The 13,648-nt window shown below is 40.3% G+C and overlaps 1 protein-coding gene across 2 annotated transcripts in view; it reads right to left on the bottom strand.

Moving 5' to 3' along the window:
• DNAAF9 (dynein axonemal assembly factor 9) overlaps nt 1–13,648 on the bottom strand; it is a 172,294-nt gene that overhangs the window by 45,401 nt on the left and 113,245 nt on the right. For both annotated transcript variants that reach the window (XM_043885152.1, XM_043885153.1), the window contains exons 21-24: nt 6,335–6,438; nt 1,996–2,142; nt 708–796; nt 185–286 (exon numbers count right to left, since the gene is read on the bottom strand). In XM_043885152.1, the coding sequence (XP_043741087.1) occupies nt 185–286; nt 708–796; nt 1,996–2,142; nt 6,335–6,438 (442 nt within the window). The remainder of the gene's footprint in view (nt 1–184; nt 287–707; nt 797–1,995; nt 2,143–6,334; nt 6,439–13,648) is intronic.

Genomic DNA, 13,648 nt, shown 5'->3' with positions numbered 1-13,648 from the left:
AATGTGCCCATTCAGAAACTTATTTAGCTGAACAGAAACCTTAGTGAATATCTCTAGTATAAAATTGTGTATGTTGTGTTTTTATAATTATCCTTAAGAAGCTATAAAGAAAGAAAATGGAGCTTAGAAAGCACCAACACCGAGAGTTCTGATACATTAAAAGAAACAGAAAAACAGAGCTCACCCGTTCAGCTCTGGGAGTTTAGCTGAGAGTAGCTTTAGAGGACTCTGTTTCTCCCCAGCAGAATGGCTCAGGACAATGAAGAGCTTCTGTGCCCTGGAGTGTCTGGAATATCAAAGATATTCACAGATTAGAATTCCATCTCCCTACAGCACACATACTTTACATAACTTGTTCTGATATTTTTAAGCCAAACTCCTGTGACAGAGACAACACTTTGAAAAGCATCATCTCACTGACTTAAGCAAAATTCGGTGTTAATGAAGGATGACTGGTTTGCCCACAAAGAAAGCTTAGCCTGAAACCTTTGTAACACTACAGTTTTCTGATTCTTGGTGGATTTCATCTGTCTTGACTTCTGTTTCCTAAGAGCACTGACTACCTGCAAACTGGCAGCACAGAAATGACTGTGTTGGCCCTTCCAGAAGCCAGGACTCCTGTGTTACATAATGCAAGTCATCCTGCAGAGACAGCAGACACACACAGCCTAGGGAAGCTAGCATAAACACTGAAGGCAGCCACTTACAATCTCTTTTGTTCCACAGATAATCCATCTTCCTGGATCACTTTTAAAGACAGCCCTGAGTTAGTCTGCTGTTGCCAGGGGGAGAAGACCTAAACAAAACAGAATTAGAGCAAAGAACACTTTAAACCCAACAACAGGATATGGAACCCACATGGGGATTTGATGGCTGTTGAAAATCTAGACTGTCAGTACAGAGAAAAACCATCATAACAAACAAGTTTGTTTCAAAAATAGAGGCCTGAAGCAATTCTGTTCTGTATTTTTACAAACTAGAATTTCTTTCTGAGTTCCTCTCCCAGGGATTCTGCTCCTTAAGAGAACAGGAAACACAGAGGAGGGTATCACGTAATACTGTTCTGGCAGCAGGGGCACGTTCTTCCCTGGTGACAGGGCCAGAAAGGAACAGTTCAAGCAACTCCTGCCTAAAGGCAGAGGAATGGCTGAAGAGAATCTCTAGGTTCCTAGACTGAAAAGACAAGCACAAGGAGGTAAAAGGATCAGCTGGCAGTAAGGCGGAGGCACAGATTGGCCCTAAAAGCCACTCTGGAGCCAAGGCTGGTTCTTGCCTCTTCCATGTTCTGTGTATCTGTACTGAGGGACTATCCTCTCAAACACTGCTGAATCACACCTTTCCAAGCATTTCCACCAGAATGAGACTGACCATTTGTATGACTCTGGTTACTGCTTGGTCTCTAGGTAAGCTGTGTAGTTCTTGGTGAGCTCCCTCACTCATGTAATCTGTGCTGACAACCTAGGGTGTGCAGCCTGCCAGGTAGAACCACTCACAAGGGCAGGGCCTATGAACCATGAAGAAGGACATTTTGGGGTGGGGTAGGAAGCTCTGGAGGAGGGCATGGCAACCCATTCCAGTATTCTTGCCTGGAGAATCCCCATAGACAGAGGAGCCTGATGGGCTACAGCCTGTGGGGTCGCGAAGAGTCAGACATGACTGAGCGACTTAGCACAGCACAGCAGAGAAAGCTCTAATCCAATCGGGAGGGCCTAACAACTCAATAAAGTAGCTAACAGGGAAATGAGTCTAATTAGCAAAAAGGAAGATTTTTCTTAGAAACTAAAAAGCCTTCTGTTCAGTTCCTTTAGGTTCTCATCTTTTAATGGCAAGAGCACTATTCCAGGACACAAAGAGATTAGGAGCAGCCACACTCACATCAGCCCTTCCCAACTCTCCCTCTCATCACCTCAGTGTTAGCCGTAAGACATTGCCATACCAATTAAATTGCTAGGAAAAAGGGTAGTAACTGTTTTGCTGAATAATGATTGATGTTACCTCTGAGTAAAATGTTTGGTATATCTTGGATTTGGGGAAAAGGGCAATCATCAGAGAATTGCTTGATCCATGGAAATGAACTGGAAGATGGGGAAGCAATGAACTTTTGAAGTCTATCAGAAGGGCAGCAACAATACTGGTGGAATCCTGAAGAGAAAGAGAGGGAACATCACTGAGAAAAGCCATTGTGCATGAATTTAGCCCTTACATCTAATGTCAGAACACATACGGTGAATGTCAGTCCAATTACTTTCACATTGTGTGGTTCACTGGGATTCAATTACAGAAGTTCCTGCCAACATCCAGTTTTAGGAGACGTGGTAAGTACACGGTCTTTTTCCCTGAACTGAAAATATTATCTCTCTTTCTAGGGTATTAGTCCCATATCAGACAAATGATTTGCAAATATTTTCTCCCATTTTGTGAGTTGCTTTTCACATTCTTGATAGTGTCTTTTGATGTGGAGAAGTTTTAAATTGGACTTAATAAAATCCAATTTATATATATTTTTCTTTTGTCATCTATGCTTTTGGTGTCAAATTCAAGAAACTGTTGCTTAATGCTGCCTGGAAAATTCCATGGACAGAGGAGTCTGGCAGGCTATATAGTCCATAGGGTTGCAGAGAGTCAGACATAATTGAAGCAACTTAGCACGCAGGCATGCATCCAGTTTTCCCAGCACTGTTTGTTGAAAAGACTGTCTTTTTTAACTGAATGATCTTGGCACCTTTGTTGAAAACCTTTGACCATATATGGAAGACTTTCTTTGGGAGCTCTCTATTCTGTTCCACTGGTCTATACATCTGATCTTATGCCAATACCACGGGCTCTATGGCACTTAGGCTTCAGCAGTTGCAGCGAGAGGGCTCAGGAATTGCGATTCCTGGACTCTAGAGCAAGGCTCAAAAGTTGTGGTACACCGGCTTAGTTGCTCCAAGGCATGTGGGGTCTTCCTGGACCAGGGAGTGAACCCATGTCTCCCTCACTGGCAAGCGGATTCTTTACCACTGAACCACCAGGGAAGTCCTCAACTTTCTTCTTTTAAAGATTGCTTTGACTATTTGGGAAGGGGATGGCAGTGGGGTTTTCCCTGAGATTCCAATGAGAATTTCAGGATGGGATTTTTCATTTCCTCAAAAAATGCCATTGAGATTTCAATAGGAATCTATAGGTTGCTTTGGGTAGTACTGTTATTTTAATAATATTAAGTCTTCCAATCCATGAACATGGGATGTCTTACCATTTACGTAGGTCTTCTTTAATTTCTTTCAGCAATGCTTTGTGGGTTTTGGTGTTTAAATCTTTCAATTCCTCAGTTAAATTTATTGAAATTGTTTTCTTAAGAACCTTTTCAGATTATTCACAGCGGGGTATGGAAATGTAACATTTTTTTTAACTGTTTATTTTCTATTCTGAAACATTGGTAAATTTATTAATTCTAATAGTTTGTGTATGTAGTCTTAAGAAATTTCTACATATAAAGCACGTCATCCATGAAGAGAGTTAATTTTACTTCTTTTTTTGCCAATTAAATTCCTCATCTCTTTTTCTTGCCTAACTTGTTCTCACTAGGACTTCCAACACCATGTTGAACAGACATGGCAAAAACAAGTATTTTTGTCTTATTTCTGATATTAGAGGCAAGAGTTTAATATTTAAGTTTTCATAATGAAAGTCACATTCATTAAATAAAAATTTGAGAAAAATATATAGAATACAGAAAAAAGGTTTAAAATATTAATCCAAAGTCCCATCACTCAACTTCAACTACAGCTAACATTTTGTACTTTTCCTTCTAGTCTTCTGTTCCTGTTCATTCACTGACTCCTTTTTTTATGACTGGGAAGTCATACTTACTTTTACAGCTCTGTATCTTGCTTTTAAAACTTAATTTACCATTAGTATCTACCATTTTGTTGTAAACTATCTGTCAGCATTTTCAAAGATTGCATCCCACTCCCCGCTTAGCACACCACTATGACTGGACAGTCCATATTATCAATCCCACTTCACCTTTTGTCTACTGTACCTTTTATCTACTCTTTACTAATTTACTGTTATACATGGTAGTGTAAAGCTGTATCTGATGTGCTTCCACATATCTGTTAACTAACCTCAGGTCCTCTGAACACCCATGATTTGGCACTCAGTGCTTTCATGTTGATAAAGACAGAGATCGTCACAGAAATGAAATATTAACTCTTTTTTTTTTTTTTTAATCACTAAAAATGGTTTTCCTGGTTTGTGCTTTTGCTTTGAATATTTTGTAGAGATTTAAATTATTAGTCTGATAAACTTGATGCTCTTATCTATACAATGGAATACTACTCATCAATAAAGCAGTAAAAAGGAAAAACTATTGATACACACAACAATGATGAACCTTAAAAACCATGCTGAGTGAAAAATGCCAGACTCAAAAGGGTTCAGAATGTATCATGTCCATTTATATAACATTTTAGAAAGTGCAAACTAATCTACAATGTCAGAAAGCTAGTAAGCGGTTGCCTGAAGCCAGAAGTTGGGGAGAAATATGATCTACAAAAAGGTATTAGAAAACTTCTGGGAGTGTCGGGCATGACAAAAAATCTGTATCTTGACTGTGCTGGTGGTTTCATGAGTATATACATCTGTCAAAACTTTAAATGGATACAGTTAATTGTATGTATGTATATTTTATTTAATCTAACATATCTAAAATATTAATTTAAATGTAACCAATATAAGAGTATTAGATGTTTTACATGCTTTAAGATATAGTTGATGTACAATACTATATAAATTCAGGCATACGACATAAGGATTCACAATTTTTAAAGGTTATAATTAATTTATAGTTATTATAAAATATTGGCTACATTCCCTGTGTTGTACACTAAGTCCTTGTAGCTAGTTAACTGCATTTAAAGTATACTTCAATAAACCATCAGCAAAAATTGAAAAAATCCTTACGTGGTAAAATCTGACAAACTTTTTCTTTAGAATTTCTTAAGTGATTTCTAAGCTTAAGATTAGAAAGTCTTCCTGTCCCTAAAGATTTAATAAATATTCCTTTTTATATTCTTCTTAACTGGACTTGCTGTGGTGACCATTTAATAATATAGATGTCTAAGAGAGTAGATCTTAAAAGTTATCAGAATCTGAAAAAGAATGGATATATGCAGTATACAATTGAATCACTTTGCTATACACCTGAAACCACTGTAAACTGTAAAAAAACTATACACCAATATAAAATAAATAATAAATTTTAAAAAGCTCTCACCATAAGAAAATAATTTATAGCTATATTTTACTTTTGAAATTTTAAAATATTTTACTTTTCTCAGAAGTTCATTTTGACTTTTGATGTGAGTTAAAATCCAGCCCCCAACCCAAAATGAAGTAATTTATTATCCCAGCACTTAAGATTCATCCTTTCTTTCCTGATGTTGGAAGACTCTTTAACCTAATATTAAAGCTTTCACCTAATAGGACCACCTAATCCGTCTGGATGGTCTGCCTACATTTTTGAACAGCCTTTAAGGAAGCAGGTTCTACATGGAAGAAATAACTCTTTCTAACTTGCTAACAGAATTTATTTTCAAAGCTATTTGACCAAACCACTTCACCTGATCTCTTTCCCGGCTCCCAACCAAGCTGGTTTTGAGGCTGAGACTATGCAGGGTGGAGAGCCTGCCCTCTGCTCTGGTGTCGTACTATGATGAGCTGTGCCCTGGCCAGTACAGGCAGGGGAAAACTCATAGCTACCCACATCTCCACAAGGGAAGGGGGAAGTGTTGTTGCAGACTAGAATTAAAGGATGGTTCTGGGAGTGGAACTTTCATAGAGCTGGAGGTTAACTCTGAGTATGAGGGGGCAGAACTAAGCCTTCAAGGAGAAAATTAGTTTATTTCTCTTCCTTTCAGGCTTTCTTATAATTCTTTCTCATGTTAACGACTTAGTGAAACCCCAACAATGTCACAGGAAGCTGTTTCTTTCCAGTTCTTAAGTGGGTGAGTCTTTGTGTCTCTGGGTTGGAGGCCATCTGTAAAGGGTTACTGGAGGCCACCTTCAGCTGGTCTTCTTTGGGATAAGTTAATTGGGCATGGGTAGCTGCTGGCCCTCTTGACCAAGAAGTCCTTTCTACTTAACTCCTTTACAAAGCAGCAGGGTTGATGAGGCTGACAAGAGCTTCTCTCTCCATGACTTCCCTGCCTGCTTGCCTGCCTCAAGGGCAGTGCTGGTTCCTAACCCACTGAACTGCAGTGATAGAGGAGAGACAGGGAGTTATTTGATTTTCCCCTCAGAAGTGTGAGTATCTTTCTGAACATCAAAACTTGGATTGTAAAACACCTACCCCATCATAGAACAAAATGGAATTCATGTGGTCCTTGGAAATGATGATATTTCCGTGATGACGATCAGAAAACAGAAGGCCATTAGAGAAGAAATGTATTTTGCCTGGAAGGAAAAGAGAGCTGGTCAGAGCTCCGAGGGCTGGATTCTAGTGGCCAGTATCATAGTGTTCTTCCTGCAGGTCCTAGGGCAAGCCAGAGTGGTAACTGGAGATCTTCTGCAGTGCTTAAGTTGAACAATCTTAAGCTGCTGGTTAAAGATGGTGGAGTAGGACGTGTGCTCATCTCCTTCTGCCGAGAGCACCAAAATTGCAACTAGCTGTTGAATAGCCATTAACAGGAGGACGCTGGAACCCACCAAAAAAAGATACCCCACATCTGAAGACAAAGAAGCCCAGCAAGAAGGTATGAGGGGTGCAATCATGATAAAATCAAATCCCATACCTGCCAGGTTGGTGACTCACAGGCTGGGGAAAAATAATACCAAAGAAGTTCTTGCACTATTGTGAAGGTTCTGAACCTCAGGTCAGACTTCCCAGCCTAGGGATCTGAAAAAGGGACCAGGAACCCCCAGGGAATCTGGCCTTGAGGGCCAGAAGGATTTGATTACAGGCCTTCCACAGGACTGGGGGAAACAGAGACCCCAGTTGTGGAGGGCACAAACAAAATTTTGCACATACCAAGACCCAGAGGAGAGGAGCAGTGACCCCATAGGAGACTGAAGCAAAACTACCTGCTAGTGTTGGAGGGCCTCTTGTGGAAGCATGGGTCAGCATGGGCTCGCCACAGGGACAGGGGCACTGGAAGGTCCCCCTTGGTGTAAACTCCCTTGGGGTTCACCATTAACTATACCATAGAGGCTGTAGACCCCAGGGCTGTGTTGCCTCAGCCCAAACAACTACCAGGGAGGGACTGCAACCCCACCCATCAGCAGATAATTGGATTAAAGCTTTACTGGGCAAGGCCCTGCCCACCAGAGCAAGATAGTTTTTCTCATCACCAGTCCCTACCATCCAGAAGCTTACACAAGACTCTTAACCTCATCCATCAGAGGGCAGACAGAAGAAGCAAGAAGAAGCACAGTCTCACAGCAGCTAAAACAAAAACATATTACAGAAAGTTAATCACGATGCAAAAGCAGAAAGTTATGTTCCAGATGAAGGGACAAGATAAAATCCCAGAAAAACAACTAAATGAGTGGAGATAGGCAACCTTCCAGAAAAAGAATTCAGAAAAATGATAGTGAAGATGATCCAGGGTCTTGGGAAAAGAATGGAGACAAAGATTGAGAAGATGCAAGAAATGTTTACCAAAGACCTTGAAGAACTAAAGAACAAACAGAGATGAATAATAAGCTAGAAGGAATCAATAGCAGAATAACTGAGGCAGAAGAATGGATAAATGACCTGGAGGACAGAATGGTGGAAATCACTGCTACAGGACAGAATACAGAAAAAAGAATGAAAAGAAATGAAGACAGCCTAAGAGACCTCTGGGACAACATTAAACACACTAACATTTGCATTATAGTGGTCCTAGAAGGAGAAGAGAGAGAGAAAGAACCTGAGAAAGTATCTGCAGAGATAATAGCTGAAAACTTCCCAAACATGAGAAAGGAAACAGTCAACGAAGTCCAGGAAGCATAGAGAGTCCCAGGAAGGATAAACCCAAGGAGGAACACACTGAGATACACAGTAATCAAAATGACAGAAACTAAAGACAGAGATGGTATATTAAAAGCAACAAGGGAAGAATAGCAAATAACATACAAGGGAACTCCCATCAGGCTATTAGCTGATTTCTCAACAGAAACTCTACAAGCCAGAAGGGAATGGCATGACATATTTTAAAGTGATGAAAGGGAAGAACATACAACCAAGAATACTCTACCCAGCAAGACTCTCCTTCAGATTTGACGAAGAGAAATCAAAAACTTTCCAGACAAGCAAAAATTAAGAGAATTCAGCACCACCAAACCAGCTTTACAACAAATGCTACAGGAACTTCTCTAGGCAGGAAACATAAGAGAAGGAAAAGACCTACAAAAAATAAACCCAAAACAATTAAGAAAACGGTAATAGGATCATACATATCTATAATCACCTTAAATGTAACTGGATTAAATGCACCAACCAAAAGACATAATAGACTGGCTGGCTGGATGAAAAAATGGACATGTATGCACTTACACTTACCACATCACTCTGTTTGACCTCCCAAATACTATGTAATTATTTTATATTGTTAAGTTAATCATGTTCCCATTATGGCTTGCAATTATAATTATCTTTTATTTTTTGTCTGGCTATTGACTGTGAAAACTGATAAATGTTTTTTACTGTTGTGATTATTTAACTATTACTCAATACCATTATATCATGATCGATTAACAGAAAATTAATAGAACTCTGTATCACCAAAACTAGGATCTAACAGAAAAACCTGTAATCACTTTTTAAAATCCAGATGCATATTAGAATTATCCTGAAATATTCTGAAAAATAAAATTGCTCAGGAATTGTTTTTTTTCTCCAGAACTCCAGATATGTTTCTAATGAGCAGTCATGTTTAAAAACAACTGGACTGTATGATGATCTTTTACTATTATCTAGTTTGTTTCACTTTTTCTATTTCATATTCAGTGCTTCCATTTCATTCATTATTATTTTCTCCAATTTCTCCATCTTTTTTTTAATATTCTTTCTCAAGCCTTTATCAAGTGTAGTAGAAAAGCTTTTGTATACATATATATAAATATGTATAATATTTTAGAAAACTGATGAGGTTTTGCCTAACTAAAAAAATTTTGACATTTTGATTCCACTTGTTTGAGTTAGTATGAATAGAATGCTAGATTTCTAATTAAAAAATAGATGTGCAATAAGCAACAAAGGTTTACTGTACAGCATAGGGAATCATAGTCAATATCTTGTAATAACCTATGATGGAAAATAATTTAAAAAATAATCTATGTGTATTTGTATAACTGAATCACCTTGCTGTGCACCTGAAACATTGTAAGTCATCTATACTTCAATAATATATATATATGAAAAAAATAAAAACAATCTGTATGCTGAGCCCTCTGCTCTGAGAAAGCCATATACCCTCTGAGGGCCTCAGAGAGAAATGAGGTATGCGATATAGTCTTTGCGTAAGAATCAGAGAAACAACAAGTGAATAAGCTACCAGCTGATGGAGTGAAGCAAAATTCACATTCACATATGGGTGTCTTCCAGAAAAATACACGAAAAAAGACTTTGTTATGTCTGCTCCATTACTAAGTTTACAGATGCTCCTTTCTTCTATTTTGGCAGAAGCTGGCTCAGCTCTGATGAGACCACATCTCTCACTTAAGGCCCAAGAAAGAGCACTGTGGCCTCAACTGTTTAGGACTGATGAAGGGTGCCGAAGGGCCCCTTGCCAGCATAGGAACATGTGAGTTAGGCAATAAGTGTGTTCTACAGACACTGGAGGCTGCTGTCCTGTAATTCCCAAAAACAAGATGGATGGGACATAGGCACTGAGTGTGGGTTTCTTATGACAAGAATTCAAGATTTAAGGAGAGCAGCTTGCTTCCTAGGCAGCCAAGGTTACAAAGCAGCTCAATACAGGTCCTACTGAGTAGAACACAGAAATGATGGACTACTAAGGTGACAAGGATTAAGGCTGGGCCTGGACTTGCTCTGGAGACCCAAATGACACAACCAGGGCACCCATAAGACCACTAGGTGAAGTTGTTCTCTGGAACTGGTCCAAGTTGGATCCTTCCTGTTCCTGTAAATAGCCTTTCTTTTCATGCTTTCACAGAGAAGAGATAGTGTTTCTTAGAGCTCAAGGCAAGGCTAAGGGAATAGCACCAATATCTTACTGCTAAGGCAGAGTTGGTGGCATCTGCCTGCAATGCGGGAGACCTGGGTTTGATCTCTGGATTGGGAAAATCCCCTGGAGAAGGAAAAGGCAACCCACTCCAGTACTCTTGCCTGGAAAACCCCATGGATGGAGAAGACTGGTAGGCTATAGTCCATGGGGTTGCAAAGAATTGGATACAACTGAGTGACTTCACTTTCACTTTTTTTCCAAGCAGAGGACATGAGACTAAGAAAAGGGATTGATTCCTTGAGCTGTAGTTCTAAAAAGTTAGCCCCAAAGCTTTGGAAGGCTACTATGATATGAACAGCAAAGGCCAAGTTTTGAAGGTTTCCTGAGGAGGTGGGGTTTCAGGAGGCACAGAGGGGCCTAGTGAGTATGTGTGGTTGTGTGTATGTATTAATGAGGTGTGGGGAGGAATGCGAGAGGTAGAGGCAGTTTTTAGGTACAAGAGGAAGCTTTGAAATCTGAATGTCAACTGAAAAACTGGATGACTAGTCAGAGGGAACGAATGTCATTCTTACCAGCCAGCCCAGTGTAAAGCACTCAATGGTTCAAGTCCAATAAGGTTCCCACCACTAACAAGTAAAACCCAGCCTCACCTACACACAATCTTGCCCTATGGCTCTCCTGAGTGGAGGTTCCTCATGCCCCAGCCTCATTCTGCACTCAAACCAAGGTTTGTCACTGCTGTTCCCAAATCATTCCCTTCCCCTCTGGCAAAATACTTTCACTTCCTTAGAGACTCAAGCCACTCCTTTCCTTTACTGCTCACATCTACTGCCCTCTTAATTATGCCACAACACTTTAAACAGCTTCTGAATGTGCTCACAGTGTTCTTTTCCGAAGCCAATACTCCTTTCCCCTCTCAGAGATCTGGCCTTGTGGCTCCTCAATCCCAGCTCCACAGCAGTAAAGCAGCACCCAGAATGTCTTAACTACTGAAATCTTCAGCTCCAGAACCTAATCTCTGACTACAGTATGGCATCATCCTTTTAACTATCTCACTCCCCAAACCTCATTTTGTGTTGTCACTGAGCCTTCAAAGCCTTTGGTTCCCTCATTTTCTCTTACTGCTCAAAAATTTCTGACTTTCCTCTCACCTACACCCAGGGCTGACTCACAGGGACAGGCATGGGAATAGATTTTACTCATAGCATGTTATACACATTATAGTTTTCCATCTTTGCAACTACTATTGGGAGGTAATAGTATTCTTAGAGGATTGATGGGGAAACTCAAAGTTTAGAGAGATCTTCCCAAAAGTCATAGAACTACTTGTTAGTGGAGACAAGAACAGAACACAGGTTTGTCTGATGCCAGGACACTGTACCATGCTGGCACTTTAGTTCTCTTACATTTTTCCTTCACCATTGCTCTCTCCACAGCCCATCTGTTGCTAACTCGATGAGGTACCTTCTCTGCTTCCTCAATCTCAAAAAGCCCTCAAGTGCTGCCTGGCAGTCCCGCCATTGCTACCTCTGTCCACCAATTCCTCCAGGGCATGGCCAAAACCCTCAGCACTCTCCTCCTAACACCACAACTTCATAAACTCCAGCCACAAGATGGCTTTACCTACTGTTTACAGAGAAAAGAGGGATCAACAGGTGTAATCAGGTAGAAACTGTTCCCCACCTACTGCTTAGTATCTTGGCTCTTCCATGTCCTGGGCTCACTGTCTACTATGTATCTCTAATGTGAAGCTTCTTAGGAACAAGTACCACTTAAAGACCTCCTGGACAAACCTCAAAATCACTCCAAAGCTTCCAGAAAAGAGCACAGATCTGAAAGTTGGCATATTCCATGTAGTCACTGGGAAGATAGGAAAACAGGTGGTTCAGGAAGGTCATCTCCAGCACTTCTTCTCCCTCTAGATTCTGAAGCCTCAAAACAAAATGGAAAAGAGGAAGGGAGAAATTCACAAGGCAGTATGGAAAAGCACTCACTATGGGGCCTGACCCAGGGCAAGGACTCAGTACACAAGAGCTGATTATAGTACTGGTGCAGAGACCGTTTGATGTCGCAGCTACCGATTAGCTTTGCTCTGGAAATAGTAACATGTGAGATAACTGAAGTCCATCACTGGGTGGTCCAGTGCCAGTGCCCTGGTCTCTCAGATCCCAATCCACTTGAAGCAGTAATACTTTAGGTATCTGTTCTGGACTCATGACTGTCAAACTGTGGTCTGATGGGACATGCCTTTGCAGGGGCTTCTCAGTGACTGGGGGAGCCAAATCCTAAGGCCATCTCCCTGTCTTCTTATCCAGTCATTGGTGCCTTGCTTGACGGGTTCTGTCATTCCTTCTCTATTCTGTAAGTCTGAAAACTCAAGGTAAGAGGAAGTTCACACTCAGCACCCAAGGAGCAAGGGGACTACATCAGGGCTCTGTCTTTGACTGACTTCTACATCCCCAGAAGTCTAACAGGAGAGGAATGAGCCCTCAGGGAAAAATAAGACACCAAGTGTTAATGAAAAAAATTTGGCTTTTTCTCCTTCGGACAACAGGCTGTACAAATAAAAATCCTCCAATGGTCTAGCTTGTATAAATAGGGAACATTATCACTGCTGGGAAAATATGATGCAATGGCTGCATACTCTTCATTCTGTATGTATGACAGTATGTGAAGTACACACATATGGTTTAAAGAAAAAAATCAAAACAACAACAACCCTTGATGCCTAGATTGCACCACTCAGCCTAAGAAATCAAGTATTCCTAGTGCCTTTGAAGCCTCCTGAGTGTTCTTCCTCAAACACACTCTTCCACCCAGAGGAAACCAACAACCCAAATTCTATACAGTTTCACCATACTTCAATGTATCTATAAACTATATATGACTTAGTCTTGTCTGTTTTACTTTCATATGGATGGAATCTTAATACACATTTATTCTGTGACTTGCTTCTTTCAACATCCTGTCCCTGAGAATCATCCACACCATAGGTAACACGCAACTATGGGTATTATGTATGTTGTAGGTATATGCTGTGTAATTCATTCATGGTCAGTACTATAGAGAAGTTTCTTTTAAAGTGTCCTTCAACAGCTTCATATGGGCCCAAGGGAATACATGAGAGGGTACACAATGAAACAGATGGCCACTGTCTGGGCCTTCCCAACACAGGAAGGTGAAGGCTTGGTCACCAGAATTCTCAGACTTTATGCATCAATGGTATTAGCATCTCTGCTCCTCACTGCTAAATAATCTCTGTCTGATGGAAAAAATACTCTGAATCTGTAAATTGCTACGGGAATAATGAAAGTGCTGCCTGAGTGTCAACCATTCACTGAGGCTTGTAAGAAGATAGTAGATATATAGTAACTGATATTCAACAAAGGTACAAAGACAATTTAAAGTAAAAGGAGAGTCTTTTCAACAAATTATGCTAGGAAAAAATGGATATTCCCATGTAAAATAATGAATATCAATTCATACCTTGCACT

The sequence above is a fragment of the Cervus elaphus genome, chromosome 23 (assembly GCF_910594005.1).
Source record: "Cervus elaphus chromosome 23, mCerEla1.1, whole genome shotgun sequence".
Classification (NCBI taxonomy): Eukaryota; Metazoa; Chordata; class Mammalia; order Artiodactyla; family Cervidae; genus Cervus; species Cervus elaphus.
The sequence above is the reverse complement of the archived record's forward strand: the minus strand, read 5'-3'. Positions and strand labels throughout refer to the sequence as shown.